The sequence below is a fragment of the Gallinula chloropus genome (assembly GCF_964237585.1).
Source record: "Gallinula chloropus genome assembly, chromosome: 10".
Classification (NCBI taxonomy): Eukaryota; Metazoa; Chordata; class Aves; order Gruiformes; family Rallidae; genus Gallinula; species Gallinula chloropus.
The window spans coordinates 13,200,945-13,215,848 of NC_140095.1; the positions used below are offsets into that span (position 1 = coordinate 13,200,945).

Genomic DNA, 14,904 nt, shown 5'->3' on the forward strand with positions numbered 1-14,904 from the left:
GGGGGGGCGACACACGACACGAGGGGGCGCGGGGCCCCCTCCCGCTGGGGCGGGCGCGGAGCGGCCCTGTCGGTGCAGTGCCGCGGGGAGCAGGCCGCGGGGGACAGGGAGCGGGTGGGGGGCTGTCAGGCCGTGTTTCCAGCCCCGGAGCCGGCAGGGGAAGGAGCGAGGGGCGGCCGGGCAGGGCGAGTCGCGGCCTGCTGGAGGCCCCTGCGCCGAGATGGCGGCCGTGCCGGGGGCCTGGGACGTGAGGAAGGCCTTCCTCGGGCCGCCCGAACGACGCTTTGTTTTTCTCGCCAGCGGTGGCACAGAAACGCTAACAACGCGGGTAGTAACCGCGGCGGCCGAAAATCCGCCAGCCCTGACCTTGCCAGGTGGCGCTTTCAGAGCGGCCGCTTGTTTACTAGGGCTTAGGTGCAGGCAGGTTTGGTCGCTGGGGCTGGAAAACCCCGAGGGCGCTGGCAGGGTGACAGGAATGGCTGCTCTCCCGTGAGCCCTCCGCACCCTGGCAGTGCCTTCACCCTGCGCCCGTGCTCTCTGCAAAACAGTGTTACAAAGAGTCGGTGGCTCACATAACTTTAGATTAAAATAGCTGTGAGGGAGCCTGGGCGATTGAAGAGATAAGTGGTGACCTCAGGAGGATAGAGGTGTGGCATCTATTCACAGCTTTGTTTCGGAGTGGTTAGTGTAAAGCAAATCCCTTTGCTAATCCCTGTTGAAGCCTCGGCATTTATAACAGTGAGTTAATAATTTTTGTCGTCTTATAATGTATAATAATAATCGTGCACGGTGTCATTTTATTAGTTTGATTGGTCTTTTTAGTCCCCATTACTGCATTTGACTAATGAGAGAAAATGGGTTTGCTGTTGTTTACACACCGTGAGCCACATGACTTCATGACTTTGAAGCGAGCTGTACTGGCTGATCTCCTGCTACTTAATTTTCAGTGATAAATAAAGCCCAGTCTGCCCCAAATTTTCTTGATCGTATGTTTATTACAGTCAAACAGCATTCTGACGTAAGTTTTCTCTTCAGAGATCTACCTAGGAAATTAAAATCATCCTGTGTTTGCACCAGGAAGAAGTTCTGCTGCATGCATAATCTTCCAGTGTTAGAAGGTCACAGGAGCTTTTCTGCAGATACGTAATGGCTACTGAATGTAGGCAAAACGTGACACATCCCACAGGAAGTTGGGTACAGCCACTTCCAGGGGAAGAATGTGACTCTGTACAGCAGAGGCAAAGGAAGACGTAACTATTGGAAGAATAACAAACAGCTACTGTGGCGTTTGAAAGATTAACATAGAGTAGAGTTATTGCTGACAGCAGCACCTTTCTGAGAGGAAGTGCTTCTGCAAGTAAGGGTAGTCCCTTTCTTGCAAAGAATGAGATTGGGGATAAAAATCTTGCTGGAAACTTCTGATGCAGGATTTCATTAGGTTTCTTGAGCAAGAAACAACTATGTATGTATTTCACATGTAAACTTCCAGGTCTTGCTTTCATTATTGCTTGTAGGACTTGGGCATCATCAGTTTACCTGGCTTTTCTGTTTTCTGGCGTCAGCCTGACACCTGCACCTTCCTCTCCAGCAGACAGAGCTGAACTGTAGCGTGTCTGCCAGCAAATCACGCTGCACCTTCAGGCACTTGTCTTCCTCTGAAAGGACTTTGTTCCACTTCAGAATTTCACCGGCCTGTTCCTGCAAAGGGGAAAGGCACAGTTGCCACCCAGGCTGCTGGGGAGAGGAGCTGCTCTCATTTTCCCACTTGTGTTTCCAGAAGGTGAATTTCATTTGGTTCAAATCAGCCCGAGGAGGACTGTGACCTAAGCTGAGCCTGCTGGATTTTGTAGTCCATTTTATGAAAATGAGCAAAGAGGTGGCCTCTTTGGTAGAAATCTGGTGGAGAAATGATCTGACAGCTAGTCACAAGTCCCTGTGCAACATATCTAATTCCCTCAAAGTTCACGGTGAGCGGGGCAGCATGAGCACCAGTCCAACCTGCAGAGAGATGCTTAAAGCTGAGTAAACATGTTAAGCATTAATCCAGACAAAAGTAAAGCTCTTCCTTGAAGCCTGTCTGCTCAGGAGGTTTCTGCTCTGTACCAGTCATTAATCTCTTCGTTACCTTGCTGAAGTTTCTTTTCTGGGCAACAGAAAGAAGGGGAAAATCTGCAGCTCTGGTTCAAGGGTTTTACAGGCATCTGAGCATCTGGAGACACTTGGCATGTCTGGAAGGGATGCAGATGCTGATTCTGAGTAGGGTTTGGAGATACTATTGCAATGCAAAAGTTTTCCATTTCAGTGATGTCCTGGTTTCAGTCAGGATGGAGTTAACTTCTTTTGTAGCAGCGGATGGAATGCTGTGTTTGGGTGTTAAAATGGGAGCAGTGCTGATAACACCCTGATGTTGTTAGTTGCTGTCAGACAGTCAAGGACTTTCTCAGTTCTTCATATTTCTCTATTAATGAGAAAGGAGGGACGAAGCCAGGACAGGTGACCCAAATGGGCCAAAGAGAGTATTCCATGCTAATTCTCTCCTGCTCAGTATAGCGGGGGGCTGATGGGAGGAGGAGGGGGTGGCTCCGGGACGCACGGTTTTTGGGGGACGGTCGGGTTCTGGGACGGCTCTGGGTGGCACGGCCTGAGCTGTGGGTTCAGTGAGAAACTGCATTGTGTATCAACAGTTTCATATATTTTTTGCTCTAAAGTCCTGTTAGCATTGTTATATTTTATCTTTCTGCTATTTTAGTAAACTATCCTTATCCCAACCCAGTGACTGGAGTTTAAATGCCTGCTCTGAAAAGATGACAGAACCTCATTACCCACCATCCCGACCCCACCACTGCATGTGCCTTCTCTTTCTCTCTTTCCCAGCTAGATGTTGCCTGTTCCTCTGCCTCCATCAGAAGCCTCATCCTTTGTGTCTCAGCTACGCCTGTTGCATGTTCCTCGTGTTTGCATATGAGCATCCTTAATTCAGGATCTTACAGTTAATCTGCAAACCTGATTAACCCTCAGCAAACACTGCTAGCAGCTGACTTGCTTTGTCATCTGAGGCCTGCAAACAGGGAAAGTATGGAAACCTTACAGTTACCAATGCTTTGTAGGCTCCTCTGTATGTGTGACCTCTGATCAAAAGCCATAGATTCAACTATAACCCTTCTGTCCCTACCAGTGGCTTTAGAAACAACCTCTATCTGTGGAGCTGTGACAAACACAAGCTGAACAATGCAATTAAATATGCATGATGTGTGTTCTGCCATATTAGATAACATGGCCACGTTCATCATCTGCCAATGCTGCCAATTCACAGCTTTGCTAATGCAGCCTCTGGCTTTTGTTTTGAGCAATTTAAGAGGCTCTTTGGTTACATTTCACCTCTCTTCCTTTTCACATTTTTCATCTTTATTCATCACTCCTGTGGTCTGCGGCAGAGACGGGGCAGAGCTCATGTTTCCCAGCTTTCCTAAACTGTAGCTCACTAAGAAGCCAAGCCTATCTTGAAACCAAGTGGAGAGGTTAATAGAGCACTGCTTTAGCTAAAAGCTGATACCCAAGTCCCTCCTTCTCTCTGAGGCAGTTGCTGTGCTGTTTGAATCCATCACCCTTCCCTTTACATCACCAGTTTGTCCACAGCTTATGCTCAGCATCCTTTGTCAGAAGGAAATGGAAGAATTGTCTCTGTTCTGCTCCCTCAGAGATCACATCCTCTCCAGGCTTGGCTGGGAGTTCACCTGTCTGATGCTTTTCTGTGCATGGATGTAACTCTGGCCTGTTCCATTTTGGGTTTGTAGCACTATAATTATGGCAGAATGCCTTTTGCTCTTTACTGATACGGTAGCTTTACTAGCTACCCTGCTGTGAATGTGGTTCCAGCAGTAGAAGAGGTGTCTTCTACCAGCCTACTGTAGGTATCTGCCTGTTTTGCCTGACTGAGCTAGGTGGGCATGAGTCAGCTCTGATCCAGAAGCCATCTGGCCGTGCAGTGCTGTACTGAGCTCATCAGGCTGCTCTCTCCAAGAAGGAGAGCTCTTTGGCAGTTCAGCCTTGCACCAGGAGGGAGGTGGGCAAGTGTCCATTTGCATCCCTTGCAGCAAGGCTTATCTGCATTTCCTTAACCCCTCCCAGGAGGAGAATGAGCTTGTAAAGCTGTAAATATTTTACAGTGGGGTGACTGAGCCCAGTCTTGGGAGAGCATGCGGCCGTACCTGTACCAGGACAGCTAACACCGTGCCTGAGCTCTTGCTGTTCTAGCCCCCTCCATGTTGATGAAGCGGAGCCTATTTTAGCAACTCACCAACTGCTGCCTCAGCAGCAGTGCCCACAGCAGCTCACTGCTTTCATCCATGCCGACGTGATGCTCCCAGACTTCCACCCCTTGCAGGTAACGGTGCTTTAGCTGTTTGGCATCACCCAGCTTTCCCCTGTCAAGTAGTGTAACGTCAAAGCAACCAGCTGATGCACAGGCTGCTGGCACGAGTCCTCTTTATTCTCTCACTCCAGGACTGCTCAGTGAGTCTCCTCAGTGCTAACCCTACTTTTGTTCTTCTTGCCTCACTTTTACCTTTAGCTCTGCAACCCTGGAAATCCTTGACCACAGAGTTGGGCACAGCATCAGTGGGGGCTGAAGCAGGGCACGCTCTTTTCTAAGCTACCAGAGCAAATGTCTGAGGTTTCCTTGGGAGAGCATTCACAAAAGGGCATGTTGAGCCCTGTCCACCTTGTATATACTGTGGCTCTGCCTTCACCAGGGGAAAGATCAATTCCTGATGCTCTCTTACAAGTGATGATTGCTGGGAGGTATAAAACTGATGAAGATGAGGCAAATCATAACCTTAGAGCATGGATTTTCCTGGCCTCCCTTGTCTTGACGTGCTAACATACAAAGTGGCAGATAATTTTGGTTTGGTTGGATTTTACTCCAGTATCTAACCCAGGAATGGGTTTTACTGCCCAGGGCTGTGGCCTGTGGCTGTGTTTTCCTGTGGGCAAGGGCCCTGCCTGTCTGAAACACCTTGTGCCTTCACCCACGGCTGCGTCTCCTCTGCGACAGCGGGGCATTCAGGCAAAACATGGTGCTCTCAAATTGCAGCTCTGAGATGGGACACCACAGTCACATTCTTCACCCTGCTCCATCTCAGCCTCCCCAGTGAAGGTTGTGCTCTTGCACCAACACCCTCCTACCCACACCCCCAAGCAAAGCGTTCCTCCTTCCTCTGATCTTGCTCAGTTACCCAGCGATCTATATGCCCACCTGTTTACTTGGATCAAGATGTTTCTGGCTTTTATGGCTCCCAAAGTTCTTCTCAGTTTTGGCATTGATGGCTACATAGTGCAGAACAACAGTACTACACATAGTCAAGCACCAAGAGGCTGTTACATGTACAGTGAGGCCTCTGCAGACTCAGCACATAAAATGGGTCGCTACCGCGCTTATCTCAGTTACACAACCCCACTGTCCGTGCCTTCATTTTTCCTTGCCCTTGAAATGACTTCAGTGTAACCTAAACAAGTAAAACTAAGACCAGAGGGTAACAAAATTAGGATGAGGAAGAGAGGGGAAAGGAAAGAGTCCAGCAGTACTGGTCTGGAGACTAGCAGGCATACAGCTCCAGCTCTGAGCCCAGAGCTCTGATCCTGGAGCTGCTGCAGAAATAAAGACCCATTGAGAAGTCTGGCTCCAAATTAGCATTTGAATTCCCTTGTAGCCTGTTGTCAGATGGGCAGGAGGTGGGTGCTAGCCTCCTCTCTCAGTACTGACACACAAAGGTGGCTTTAATAGGTCCTTATTTTTCTGAGGGAAATAAATGCATTCCTCAAACTATAGACACTTTGTGTTTTCCTTTTTTTTCCTCTTTTTTTTCTCTTCTTTTCTCCTCTGTTTCATCCCCTTTCCTGGATCAGGCTGAGCCACAGATAGACACGTCTGGGTACTGTTAGCCTAGTCTGACCTACTTCTTTTCCCCCTCCTTGGCCCTGAGTTATGGATGCTGGTGCTATGGTAACCTGGGTGACATGCCAGTGCCACAAAGCCAGGGCCACCAGCTACACCCTCCTCTCCCAGCCCCATAGGAGCCCTCTCCCAAGCAGCTCCCCAACGTTAGCAGTGCTGCTTCCCTGGGAAATTCCAGGGTGTGCTCTGTCCCACCAACCCACGCTCCAGAGTGACTGGGGTGCTTTTCCATGGGCTTGGGTGTAGGGGTGCATTTTTCCCCCCATCACAGCCTTTTGGCACTGGGGATTGCGTGTAAACCCCCCGGTGCCTGCTCACCAGGCCTGTCAGTGCACGTATCCTGCACGGGCCATCACATGACGGGTAGGAACCTACACGTGGGCGCCCTTCAGAGTTTTCACGACCAAAAGAAGCTACAGACTTGTGCAATATGGTCCCAACACCTCAGAGGAACCCGGTGAGGTTCCGGCACACGCACACACGTGTGTGGGTGGCAGCTGCTTCGTCAGGGGCCCAGAGCTGCACCTTTGCACTGTCACTTGTTTGCTCGTGTGGGAACAAGCCCCACCGGGGGGACAGAGGCTTGTTTACAAGTTCAGCCCGTGTGTTTCTGGCGATAAAGAAGTTGTTGCTGCTTCTGACGGTTTCCTTGGCTCTCTGCTGGCCTCCCGGCCGGCCGGCTGCTTCGCCTGTGGCTGGCTCAGAGTGGATTTGCTTCCCAACATCTCACGCCAAACTCTTTCCTCTCCATTGCCGACACCGAACTGGCAGCCGGAAGGGGAAGAAGCAGGAAGGAGCCCGGGAGTCCGCGAAGTGCTTCCAGGGAGCATTAACGCCCGCTGGAAGCCGCCTCCAGGCCGGTCCTGCGGGGCTCTAAGGACCCTCCCGCCCGGTAACCTTAATACCCGCGCCTGGCCCAGCACTTGACGCGGCGGGGTTGTGCCCGAGTGGGCTGGGGGCAGCCGGCGCGGCCTGTCCTGGGCGCCCATCGGGCTGCACCCGGGATGCCCCGAGCACCTCTCGGGGTGCAGGGACTGGGGCAGGCGCCGGTTCGGGAGAGGCTGGCAGCCAGGCCCCCGCAGACCCCTCCCCATCCCGCCTGCCGCCCGTGTCCCCCGTCCTCCCCCCCGCCCCACCAGCCCGGCGGCAGCAGCCGCGTCGCACCGGCGCCCTCTCCCGATCGGCGGCTGCCGGAGCCCGGGGAGCAGAGCGGCGAGGGGCGGGCAGGGCTTGCGGGGGCCGGGGAAGGGCCCGGGGCCGTACCGGCCGGGTCAGGCACAGCCCACGCCGTGGGTCAGACCGCCCGCCCCGGCTCCCGAGAGGCCGGGCAGGAGCAAGCGCGGCGGGCGGGGAGGGGGCAGGGGGATGGGAGCGGCAGCGGGGCCTCTCTGCGGTGGCTAAACCGGGCCTCACCGGGCGGTCTGTTCACCGGCTGGAAGGCGACCCCGGAGCCGCGTAACCTGGGGGTGTCGCGGGCAGCCCCTGCCCCAGCCAGCCCAACCCTGGCTCCTCAGCATCCCTGCGAGCGGGCGGCGTGGGGCGGGCAGCACCGGTGCCACCTGCGGCAGCGCTTCCAGCTGGGAGAACCCTGAACCCACCGGCTGCATCCCTGACCCACGCCCAGCGCCAAGTCATCTTCTTCGCTGACAGTTACGAAGTAGCAGAGTAATGTCAGCATCCCTGGATGGGAGGAGGGGAGGAGCTTTCCTTCTGCCAGTGGCACCTGAAACGACCCCGCTGCCAGTTATTTGAAGGGGGTGATGATGTGCTGGGCTGCGTTTCGGTGGCAGAGCTGGCAGAGGGCGGGCAGCAACGCCAGAGCAGGACTGCGCTGCGCCAGGACTTCCCATGCTCTTCTGTGCCTCCAGCAGGAGATGCCGGCTTGTCACAGCCTGGCTGCTGAATCACTAACTCCCCTCCTCCGAGTCACTCTGCAGCCCCGTCACACACAGAGCACAGATGAGCGGGGCTGAGGTGGGTAGTGGCTCCGGGCCGATGCAGCGGGGTTAGGACAGTTTGCAGGGTAACAGATGGAGGTTGTGTGTGCAGAGCTGGTGAGCACTCGCTTGGACTGAACCAGAGGCAACGGGGCTTTGCCGCAGAGCTGGGACCTGCACCAGTGGCTGGGGCTTTTGTACTAACCCTCTGGGAGGTGACTGGTTGTGCTGGTAAAAAGGTGAGGAGATGGTGGGATGTGTTAATGTAAAAGGCTAAGTAAAATCTCACTGGGGGCAGGAGGCATGTCTCTTCCTCCCTAGCCATGCTAAAGCACAGCCATGGTTAAAGGGTTCCCAGCCTTTTCCAAAGTATATTACCAAAGCTGCTAGGGGAAAAAAAAGGGGGGGGAGGGGTTATTGTTGTTTATCTTGCTGTGACACCCAGGGGTTCCTGCGAGCACAGGGCCCTGCTGCACTGAAAGCTTTGCAGGGCCAAGTGCTGAACAGCTAGTTTTGTTTGGATTTAAACCTTCTCTTTCAGCATTTGCCAACTTCAACATGGCAGCGTGACTCCAAGGCAGGAGAGCCTGGAAGAGAAATGGACTGGGGGCTTTGCTGAATAAGTCAATTTAGAATACAGGGAAGGAAATGAAACAATGTGAAAAATTAATCACTTCTTCCACCACCACCAACCCCCACCCCCCCCCCCCCGCCTTTTGTTCTTAGTCTGGATACATACATTGCTGGGGAAGGGAGGGGAGAACAGCAGGCTTTGAAATGTGGTTAGACTGGCAGCATGTTAAAGCAGTTATTTTTGCTGTCTGGGTTTGGCACAAAGTTCCCCATGATGATGGGATGGAGCAGTGCTGGTGTTCTCTGGGCTGTGTTGCTTACGTGAGCAGACCAATGGCCAAAAGCATCAGCATTGTGAGCACTGAACTCCTGTGAAACCCCAGACCCTCCTGCTGTGGGGGGCTGAGCCTGGGGGGAACCCCAGCACTGGCCAAACCACCCAGCAGGAATCACTCTTTGGTGCTGAGCAGGTCAGCCCCCACTCCAGGAGCTCAGCACCCCTGAAAATCAGCTTCTCCCTACTGAGAGCTCTCTTCCCACGGGATGCAAGGTCACAGGGTGCATTGCACTGCATGCCAGGGAAACCAAGGCAGCTGCCTTGCCCTCAAACACCCAGGTTTTTGCTCTCTGCTAGTCACAGACCCACAAAGAGACATACAGCACAGCAAGCTCAGTGCCCTTTTATTTGCACGCGGTGACTCTCAGCAGCATTGAAAGGTACTCGTGCCATCAGGGTTATGAGCTCGCTCCATCTGACTTGGAGTATTGCCCAGGGTCAGAGCTTAATAACCATTCCGAGGGCACTGACAGATGTCGTTGGCACAACATGCTGGTGGCTGCTCCTGTTCATCCCTCACCTCTTTTGGTGCACCTCAGCCCACACCTGTTTTCAGACAGATGCCTTTCTTAGGTGTGGGCCTTGGAAAACTGGCATGAACCCATGGGTAAGTGCCTGGGCTGAAAGCAGAACCACTGGAGGAAGGGGCACGCACGGTGATGTCATGGAGCAGCTCCCTGGGAAGCTCAGGCTGGGATGAGTTTGCTTTTATGTGTCTGGTTTTCCTAAAATTCTCTTTGGCAGAGCTGCCTGGTAGGTAACACTTGGCACCCAGGGTGCTGTAGGGGAAAAAATCCCTCCTGAGTGCTGAATAGTCCTTGCCTGCACTGGGCAGAGGGGAGGGAGGTGTTTAAAACTCAGGGGAGGGTGGATTTGTCCCTGGGGGCTGTATTAGTTGCAGCCAGTCTGTTACTGTGGCAGGGGGGAGCAGGACTTGAAGGATGAGGGACAGAGGAGCAGGTCACGCCATGAGAAGCTAGAGGATGTTCAGCCCCATGTAGTGAGAGAAGAAGAAACGCAGGATGCCCAGGGCTGACGCTGCAATGAGAATCCAGAGAACTCCAGAGCCCAAGTATATCGGGGTGAGCCTGTTGGGACAGAGGGAGCCGGCTGAGATGGAGCATCACTGTGACAGTCCCTTCCTCTCTGCAGAAGTGGGGTGGGATGGCTGTTCCTGGCTGTCCCCTGTCCCCTGCCAGGGGTCCCGTGCCCTGTTCCCACCCCCAGGGAGCACACACATTCCCACAGGGGCTCAGGGAGGCTCCAGCCTTGCACCCTTCTTTGTCTCTGGCCCCAGCCCTGTACCCAGGTCCATGTTATGCCCTGGGGAGAGCTTAGCAGGGACCCCAAAGCAGCCAGAGGGATTCCTGAGCTTCTCTGAAGCAGGTTATATTCCCAAATGCAAACCCCAGAGGTGACCTCGCACTCCAGGCTGGCAGAGGCATTTACCTTTCTGAGGGTGATGCTTTGTATCCCTTAAAGTAGCAGTAACGGGCATAGAGATAGACCAGGCCCAAGGCTGCAGCCAGACCTGCAATGGAAGGAGATCACAGTGACCAACCCCAAAGGCTTTTTAGAGCTACTTTGAGCCAAGCAGGTAGCCCAAAGTGGAGGAAAAGAGGCTCTGTGTCCTCTGGCTCTACCTTCCCACCACAGCCAGAATTGCTGCCTAATTTGTTGTGCAGAAGGGGAGCAGGGCCTGAGGACTGAGCCAACACTCAGGGAAACGAGTCCAGTGACAAACCAGGGCTGTTCTCACCTTGATGGAAGAAGAGTCCAGCCTGCCACAGAAGCGCCAGGAAGATGGGAAAATACTCAGAACAGTTCACCCTGGCAGGAAAGAGGAAGGTCATAAACAAGAGAAAGGAGGAAGACCTTCCTTTTTTGCTTCCCCAAGCAGTTTCTAGAGGCTGGGGCTGTGGCATTTAGAGTGGATGTCACCATAAAAAGCCTCCAAGTTTGCACCCTTCCCCACAGTTGCTGTCCCACGTTTAGTCATAGGAGTTAAACAGTGGAAGAAACAGGGTCTCCAGGGCACAAGAAATTCAGTAAAAGATGCCCAGGTCAGACAGTGCACAGAAAGGCTCCATGAACCACCCCGACTGCCCTTACAGCTCAAACCCTGCTGTAAAAGCCCCAATGCCACAACAAAGGTCTGCCCCAGCACCCCAGCAGGCTGCAGACATGATGAAGATGAAGTGCACCTTCAGCAGAACTGGGCAGAGCAGCTTGGGCTTTGTGCTGGAGCAGGAGGGAGCATTCAGCTGCCTGTCAGTCTGTACAGCTGTGCCCTGCCCGCCCCCCCCCCCCCCCCCCCCCCCCCCCAAAGTGAAGCAGTAGGACCAAGAGGCTGGGTGAGGCTGAGTTTAGGCTGGCAAAGGAGCAGAGAAGGGGATGGCTCAGGGAATCCTGCTCCAGCTGCCCACTTGGTTTCGTTTTGGTGCTCAGCTAAAGCAGAAGTGGAAACTTCTCCCTCTCTGCTCCCCTGCACACGGCTGCCCAAGCACAGAACTCACGGCAGGGGTGCTGGATGGTGGCTGTCCCCATCCCAGCGCAGCTGGGAGCTCTCTGGGAGGTCTCTTCCCATGATTGAGGTTCAGAGCAGGGCTGGAGCCACCCGAGGCTCTGACAGCACTTGGCTAAAACCAGCCTGAGACTCAGACACCCACAACTTTGTCTTTAGGCACCCTACACCCCCCAGCAGGTATTCCTGCCTGGCTTCTATCAGCAGTGACTGGTGTGGTTAGCACTCACGAGCCAACAGAGTCAGGATGCTGCCTCTTAAATCCACTAAATTAACCCCAAGGGAGGTGGGTAACCGCTGAATTGTTCCAGGGGTCCCGAGAAATGAATGGCAAAGCAAAGGAGGGGCAGTGTCATTAGACTTGAGATCTGGAAAGCATCTTATGTGAGGAGTTTCTTACTGTGCTCGAAAGATCCTCTCAAATTCCGGCGGGCCTGAGGTCTTTGGAGGAGAAATGCCAAACGACCTCCTGGCATAGATCACCTGGAGGAAGAAGTAAGCTGCAGCAAGAGAGAGAAAAGTAGCAGTGGTCAGTCCTCTGCCTGGGCATGGTGGGACAGGAGACTGCCAGGGGTAAGGGCAAAAGTTCTGCAGCCTCTTCGTAACCTTGCACCCCTGCACAGCAGTGAAAGCTGGAGGAAAACCTTCCAAACAAGAAGGAACCAGAGCCAGTGCAACAGTAAAGCAAGGAGTATGCAGGCATGTAGCACCAACAGATACCTGCTTTCTCTCTTTCACAATTAACAAATCATCAATCAACCACAGGAATTGTTACACCGTTCAGATGGACTTTGTTACTGCCCATTTTAATTTATTATGTTAATCCCTTTCTAAAGCCTGATAGCTGTGCAGGGAGGGACCTGATCTCACAGATAAGCCACCCAGACACAGAGTTAAATTGTCGTGGGATGTGGAACCTCAGCTGGGAGAGGTCCTGTGTGACCACAACCCGCTCTTCCACCTTTCCAACTGCAGTGTCCTTCATACGTTGATGCTGACACGAACCTCTGGAACTGCTGTAAACCCATTTTTCTAAGAAAGAAATGCTACGTGTTTGCAGAGATCTACCAAGAAATCTCTGCACTGGGTGGGGTACGTCAGTTCGGATGAAGGGCTTCCTGGGCACTTGTTTCGTTGAATACATTTCAAAACCCAAATCAGAAATCAGCCCGCTGCCTGAAATGGGGGGAAGTGCCAGTGCAACAGCAGTGACGAAATATGGAAGTGAAAGGAAATCAGAGGAGGTGCAGTAAAGTGACCCAGCAAGTATTTAGGCATGTGCATCCGATGGTCCCTACCTTGCTCCAGGACTCCCAGGACTGTCACGGCAGCCAGCAGATGAATCTGATCCAACATAATGACTCTTCCAGAGCCTAGAAAAGCTGATCTCTTGATTAGAAGTTCCTCTGGACAGGTTCAGCCCTTGCTGCTGTGGCAGACAGCGGTGGTAGCCAATAGCGTGGGTCTAATTGAACAGGGAAGATTTGTGTGAGGTGCTTAACCCGAGGAGGAGCCTGCTTAGCCCCTGCCAGACACAGTGTGGAAATGTAAACTGGCAGAGAGAGGTTTAATGGAGTATTTCCGTTTCCACCCTCTCTTACCCAGGAATGAGTTGTAAGGAAAAGCCAGCAGAGGGAAAACATGTGAGAGATAAGAGAGGAGCTGGTAGCACAATGGTGGGACAAATCTCAGCAGCTACACCCAGTCCACTCCCCAGCCCTGTGGAGCCATGTCTGAAACCATTCCTAACAAAGGCCAAGGCACATAGAATCACAGAATCACTTAGATTGGAAGAGACCTGTAAGATCATCGAGTCCAAGCACAGCCTAACCCTGCCTAGCCCATCTCTAGACCATGTCCTCCAGCACAACATCTACATGCCTTTTAAATACCTCCAGGGGTGGCAACTCCACCACCTCTCTGGGCAGCCTGTTCCAATGCCTGACAACCCTTTCAGTAAAGAAATTATTCCTGATATCCAACCTAAAATCCCTCTGTCTGATGTCACCTGAGAAACCACAGCCCCGTTTGGGCTGTTCTGCACCACCCGAGCACCAGGACAGGCAGCGTTTCATGGAACATGCCATGGCATGCACAGACTCTGGAAAGCACAGCTTGGGGCTGAGACAGCACTGAATGAAGCCTCTGAGTGAAAAACCCACTCCAAGGGTGAGGCAGGACATGATAGAGCATAAAAGGTGCAGATGTGTCTTCCACAGTGATAGTTTATTTGGGAATAGGTCCTGGAGTGACCCTGAGAGCCAGCCCTTGTACAGGAAAGGCTGGGTGCTGTGTGTTTGAGGCTTCTGATAAGTCCCCAGCCAAACTATTATCATAAACACTGGAGAGTTCTATGTAACAAGCCTGCAAAATTCCTCAGGATATCACAAAATGAAAAATGATGTTTTCACAAGTCAGGAGAGTCCAACTCAGCTAATTCCTGTCTCACAGAGCAAGGCTGGCTGCAGGCTGCTTCATTTCCTTCCTCTCCCTTCATTCAAAGGATTTGCCCTTCAGACCAGGGAAAAAGGAAAGCAGTTTGAGACAAAGGATCATTAAATATTACTACTGCAGAAAATCAGATCAGATTAAAGCAGTTTACAGCAATGCACATTGTATGCCCGGTGTCCCTGAGAGACTTTCTAAGAAGCAATAAGCTGGTTCCATTTTTCTGGCTCTCTATAAGGGATAAAGACACCCAAAGAGGCTGTAACATCTCAGTTTCTCCCAACACCAAACACAGGCAGCACCATTTCCAAGCACTGGCTGTAAGACCAATTCTTTCAGCCCAGAACTGACCATTTTTCATTCTGGTGACTGTTTAGAAATACCAGGAACACGGTGTTTCGTTTTCTTCCGTTTCCCTGTCAAAGAAATGAAGGACTTCCCCCTGCCAGCTCAGAAAGGGCAGAGGTCTCATGGTGCTTAATGATGACATTTGATTTCCCTCTGCTCCTGCCTGATTACAACCCGCTGGCAAAGAAAACACAGAGCAAACCAGCTGAACAAGAAAGAGCCGAGCTCGTGCCGCCGTTGGATGACAATGCAGCGTAACCTGCACCAAAAGTGTCAAATATGTGTAAGGAAACCTGGGCAGGAGGAGCTGTACAGGCTGCCACAGAGCACTCCCGCTCCCCAGATCATCCTTCGATGCAAAATACTTCTAGTACCATCTAGCAAACCCTGAGTATAACAAAAGCTAGCAGAAACATGAATGAATCGACAGCACAGATGTCTCTCCCCTCCTCCTCCATCCCCCATAAGCATAATTTTTCAAGCTGCCCCCTGAAGGGCACAGAGTTTTTCTTGTCCCTGTTGTCACCATCAGAACTTGTCTTATTTTTCGGTCTCACTCGGTTTTGCAAGGAGTAGACACAAGCACCCCCCTCCTCCCAGCACCAAATGCCCGTCAATGATGGGGTGTCACCCATGGACAGCCCCAGCATCCCGCAGAAAAGAGTGTCCACCAGCATCCCTGTGTAGGGGGAGCCATGGCAGGCTCCAGCTGGCAGGTATGGTCCCCTCACCACCCCGTTCTCTGCCGCCTTCCTGCCCTTTGCCTCTGCCTGACGACTGTGCC

General features: G+C 52.6%; 1 protein-coding gene across 1 annotated transcript; it reads right to left on the reverse strand.

Moving 5' to 3' along the window:
• Window positions 1-9,161: 9,161 nt before the first annotated feature.
• LOC311195157 (leukotriene C4 synthase-like) lies at window positions 9,162-12,680 on the reverse strand (the record flags this gene model as incomplete). Its single annotated transcript, XM_084268509.1, has 5 exons — window positions 9,162-9,888; window positions 10,250-10,331; window positions 10,560-10,630; window positions 11,725-11,824; window positions 12,623-12,680. 5 exons carry the CDS (start codon window positions 12,678-12,680, stop codon window positions 9,777-9,779), a joined length of 423 nt encoding a protein of 140 aa, XP_084124635.1. The 3' UTR covers window positions 9,162-9,776.
• Window positions 12,681-14,904: the final 2,224 nt, after the last annotated feature.